The sequence below is a fragment of the Populus euphratica genome, unplaced genomic scaffold (genome assembly GCF_000495115.2).
Source record: "Populus euphratica unplaced genomic scaffold, PopEup_1.0 scaffold1080.1, whole genome shotgun sequence".
NCBI lineage: Eukaryota > Viridiplantae > Streptophyta > Magnoliopsida > Malpighiales > Salicaceae > Populus > Populus euphratica.
Genome location: NW_011500938.1, coordinates 25,215 through 30,182, shown reverse-complemented (window position 1 = coordinate 30,182; position 4,968 = coordinate 25,215). Strand labels below are relative to the sequence as shown.

Here is a 4,968-nt window from a genome sequence, read left to right as displayed (position 1 = left end):
TTGAGGACTAAAAAGTCAAAATATAAAACTCCAAGGATCAAATTATAAAAAATAAAATCTTTAAAGACTAAAATAAAATTTTAATAGGCAATTAAAAACTTTCATCCAAATTGTACCTTTTCTCTATAAAAAACGAAAATATTTTTATAGGTAATTTAGCATGTTCTGTCTATTATTCTAATGAAAACTCTTAATAGAGATATTAATATAAAAATATATAGTTTTGATATAAAATTGATAGTACTTAAATAGTTTTGGAATATATTTAAGGTTTGTAATTTAAAAGAGAGAGAAAGAGAGATTTCTCCATTAAAAAATCAATTGCTTTATATATATATAACCTATTTTCTTTTCAAAAACAAATTATCCAATAAAAAATGATAGAATATGCAAATTTGTTGAAAGTGAAAAGAAGTATATCAAAGTTACAACTATTTTTTTATAAAAAATAAAACTATAATATATAATAGGCATCTTAATATTTTTATAGAATATGATTTTTATCATTTAAATTAAAAATTATTATGAAGAGTTATATTGTTAACTAAAAAAAATTATATTAGATTTATAAAAAAATAATTTCTTATATTGCTAAAAAGTACTTGTATGTAAAAAAGAAAAGAAAAATATGTCGTTAATGTTTTTTTTTATTATTTAAATAACGGTGAAAAATGAATATTGCCTTATCCGTAAAAGGTGGAACGTATTCAAAGCACATAAATGCAATCTACTACTAATAGCTAACCCTTTCATTCCATCCTCTTCAACGAAACAAAGAACCACTTTTCATTTCCCTTCTTTACCATCGTCTCCTAAAAAAAATCCCAAATATATTTTTATATATATAAATTATTAGCACGCATGGTTTAGAAGTATCCTCTTGTGTGGGGGATTGGTTGAAACAGCAAAAGCCGAACTCGAAAGATTCAAGAAGCCTAAAGAAGGCTGCCCATTTCTTCTCTCCATAAAGGGTAAGAGAGAGAGTAGATTTTGTGTGGGATTCTGTCTCTTTCGTTATGGTGGATGATGGTTTTTTGAACGCTTCTTCTAATTGCAATGGCAACCAAGAGAGCCCAAGAAAAACAAAAGATATTAATAAGAAGAAGAAGAAGAAGAAGAAGCGTGGCGGGAGCAAGAAGAAGATGACTGTTGAGCAGACCTTGGCTTCCAAATCTGTCAGCGAATGGGTTTACTTGGATCGGAAAGTGGTTGCTGATGATTTCGATTTTGGAGTGCACAAGACTCTGATGATGAGGAGAGAAGACAAGGTTGTCTTTGAATTGCATACTCATTCCAAGTTCAGTGATGGCTTCCTGTCTCCTTCCAAGCTTGTGGAGCGAGCTCATGGAAATGGGGTCTGTCTTTCTTTCTTTCTTTCTTTTTTTAAAGTGGCTAGACATGCTGAGTGTTTAATGCTTTTGTGATGGTGTTAGAATGACATGTACTGAATAAATTGCTCGAATGTTTTTTTTTTCTTGATTGATGCCTTTATAAAAGGGCACATCTCTTTAGCATGTTAGTAATTGTAAGAATTCAAACTCATCAGATTAATTTCATTTTTTTTTGTTATATATCACGCGGCCTGGTATTGTTCAATCTAGGCTTCAGCTCAAAGCAAGCGCCAATCTTGTTTGGGTTTGATCCTTCACATGTTGTCTTGGATTAAAATGCAAGTAGTTTGGGGTTTTTAATTGTTACACGGATGTTGAATTATCAAAATTGCTAATTATTACAATCAGGAAACTCAACTCATTAATTATAGTGTAAGTTATTCGGCCGAGATTGCATTATTAGGTCTTGGAGGAGTGTTTATCTGTTATATAACAATGATTTTGTTTTCTTAAGGAGTTTATGTAATGGGTGATGCCCTTTCATGGCTGTATACATTTTTTTTTTTTGATGATTGCTATGCTTTGATTTATCCATTCTTTCTGGTTTTAGTGCCAACATCTTCATTAGTAAAATTTGTTCAGAACAGGTGAAAGTTCTTGCTCTCACTGATCATGACACAATGTCTGGTATACCTGAAGCTACAGAAGCAGCTCGCAGATTTGGCATCAAGATAATCCCAGGTGTTGAAATAAGCACAATGTTCTCTCCAAGGTATCTGCTTTCATCAAGTTCAGGATTTAATGCGGTAGTGGGTGGTCATATTATTATGACAACTGATGAAAAAGCAAATTTTAAAAAATGAATTCCATTTCCATCTTTGTAATTTGTTCAATTGATCATAATGCAGAAATCCTGAAGCAGAGGAGCCAGTGCACATCCTGGCATATTACAGCAGCGGTGGGCCAACTAGGTCTGATGAAATGGAAAAGTTCTTGGCTAACATAAGAGATGGTCGTTACCTTCGTGCAAAGGACATGATCTTGAAACTCAATAAACTCAAGTTGCCTCTTAAGTGGGAGCACGTTACTAGAATTACAGGAAAAGGAGTTGCTCCTGGAAGACTGCATGTGGCTCGAGCTATGGTTGAAGCAGGCTACGTAGAGAACCTGAAACAAGCTTTCGCTAGATATCTGTATGATGGTGGACCTGCTTATTCCAAGTAATAATCCAGTTCTTTTTTAGTTAATTGGCTATACTAAGCATATTTCTTATTCAGAGATTTGATGGGTGTAGATTATTTTTGTGTTGTTGAACAGAGGAAATGAGCCTCTTGTAGAGGAGGCAGTACAATTGATATGTGAAACGGGGGGTGTTGCTGTGCTAGCTCATCCTTGGGCATTGAAAAACCCTGTTGCAATAATACAAAGGTTGAAAGATGCAGGTCTTCATGGGATGGAGGTTTACAGAAGTGATGGCAAACTGGATGGTATGTTGTTTTTGCACCGTCCCCAACTACCCCCTTCTTTCTATCCTCATATCTTAAATTAAGGTTTTCCATTTTTTTTCCTTCTGAGGAGGGGTATATGCTTTAGAGATGTGCAACAACCCACAACCCCCCCCCCCCCCCCCCCCCCCCCCTGAACTTTAAATAGAATGGATGTAATAATCTTGACTCTAGTGTGAATAACTTAACTGCATGTTAATCTAGAGATTATGCAATTGTCTTATTGAAATGACCTTTATGATTTCTTACTGAAATTTATACTGGATTTCAAACATGTGCATTGTAATGGGTAGGTACTGGTGCCGAATCATACATAATAAGCTACCCTTGTTTTGGTATCATTAATCTTGATATACTGAGAAAATCTGATCAATGAGTTTTTAGTCATTTTGAAATTGGTTTAAACTTAGAATTGTTTCCTTTCTATATAAAAAATCTGGAAAATTCATCGTGAATCATGCCACTAATAGTAATAACACATTTTCCTGTTTTGTTTAGAATATGGAGACTAGAGTGCATTGTGGATCGCTTAAGATTGAAATTCTACTGTTATTATTTATGGAAAAGCTGAATTCTCTTAATTTTGGGATGAAGTTAATTCCAACATTGTTGATCTAAATGGGAATATGCATTTTTCATCACTGACCTTTTCGCTGCACAAGGATGCTTGGTATACATTTCTGCTTTCGCATTTCCTTTTGTTCTTCCATCCTCATTATGTCTTCATTTTGTTCTCTTTTGAACAGTATACAGTGACCTAGCAGATGCTTATGGTCTTTTGAAGCTAGGAGGCTCAGATTATCACGGAAGAGGTGGAAATAATGAATCTGAACTAGGAAGTGTTAACCTCCCAGTAATTGCTTTGCACGACTTCCTGAAGGTAGCACGTCCCATCTGGTATGGTGCCATAAAAGATATTTTCGAGAGATATGCTGAGGAGCCCTCTGATTCGAATCTAGCAAGGATAACAAAGTTTGGGGGAGCAAGGATTTTAAAGGGAAATTCCCCATTGAGTTGTGGGAAGGACTTGATTGATCGTTGCTTATCCTCGTGGTTAACAACTGAGGAGACGCAGACAGCCGAGTTTGAGGCCATTAAATTAAAGCTCTCCTGTGTCACGATTAATCAAGGTGGGACTCGCGTTCCTATAGAGAGCCACTAACTCAAGCGGAGATGTTTCCTTTTGCCACTGTCAAAAAAAGGAGAGAATTATTTCCTTTTGCCAATTTTTCATGCTCAAGTGATCAGGTTATTATCCATTTTTTGTTTTAATTGATTACGCTTTTAACTGGAATATTTATGAATGCATTATCTTAAGTAGTGTCTGATAGAACAATGTTATAGAATTTATCCTGTCGGATAATGGTTGGCAAGATAATTGATGATGGTGGAAAGATAAGACAGGTTTGGAATGTTATTGAGAGATGATCTTTTTCCCTGGTCATATCAATATACATATTTTATTCTATTTTAACTGTTTTCTGCAGCTATTTATTTGTTTCCCTTCATAATACAAGGGGAAAAAGTAGTTTGAAGCAGAAAAATAATTTATTTTATTTATGCAAAATCACTTTTCATTCCTAAAAAAATACAAATTTGGATGCATTATAAATTTGATAATTTGTTACATATCTGAAAGCTTGTGAATTGCATTTAATTCCATCACAAGTCAAGATATTTTTAAACTAGCTTGTGCATTAATTAAAATTATATTTTATTTATTGATGATTTTAAAAATGCATCTTTCACATTAACCTAATATATTAAGACAAATTTATAATTTTTTTTTCTGGTGTTTGCTGTGAGATTTTAACTCAAGAAATCATGAGAGGGGATGGACACTATATAGATATGTAAAACAAGTAGATAACGATCACACAGGAAGAAAAACAGCGTCTCACCACTACGAGACACAACATCAAAAGGATACAAATGAAAGTACCCCACCACTCTAAGGATATCAATGGACTCATCACTTCCAAGATTCAGAGTCAAGGGCAAATTCAACACTCACAAAGAAATATGTAAGTTGTTAAAGAGCTAAAAGATCATAATCATATGCTCTTAATTCAAATCCAACAAGCGACCTTAATTACATGGTTGAAAACACACACACACACATATATATGAGC

The 4,968-nt window shown here is 33.9% G+C and overlaps 1 protein-coding gene across 1 annotated transcript; it reads left to right on the top strand.

Moving 5' to 3' along the window:
- Positions 1-755: 755 nt before the first annotated feature.
- On the top strand, positions 756-4,182 carry LOC105116858 (Polymerase/histidinol phosphatase-like protein). The gene is given in 6 exon segments (XM_011014355.1): positions 756-1,355; positions 1,979-2,103; positions 2,240-2,551; positions 2,649-2,818; positions 3,583-3,967; positions 3,969-4,182. Coding segments are annotated over 6 exon segments (1,350 nt in total). The 5' UTR covers positions 756-1,016; the 3' UTR covers positions 3,988-4,182.
- The last annotated feature ends 786 nt before the right edge of the window (positions 4,183-4,968 follow it).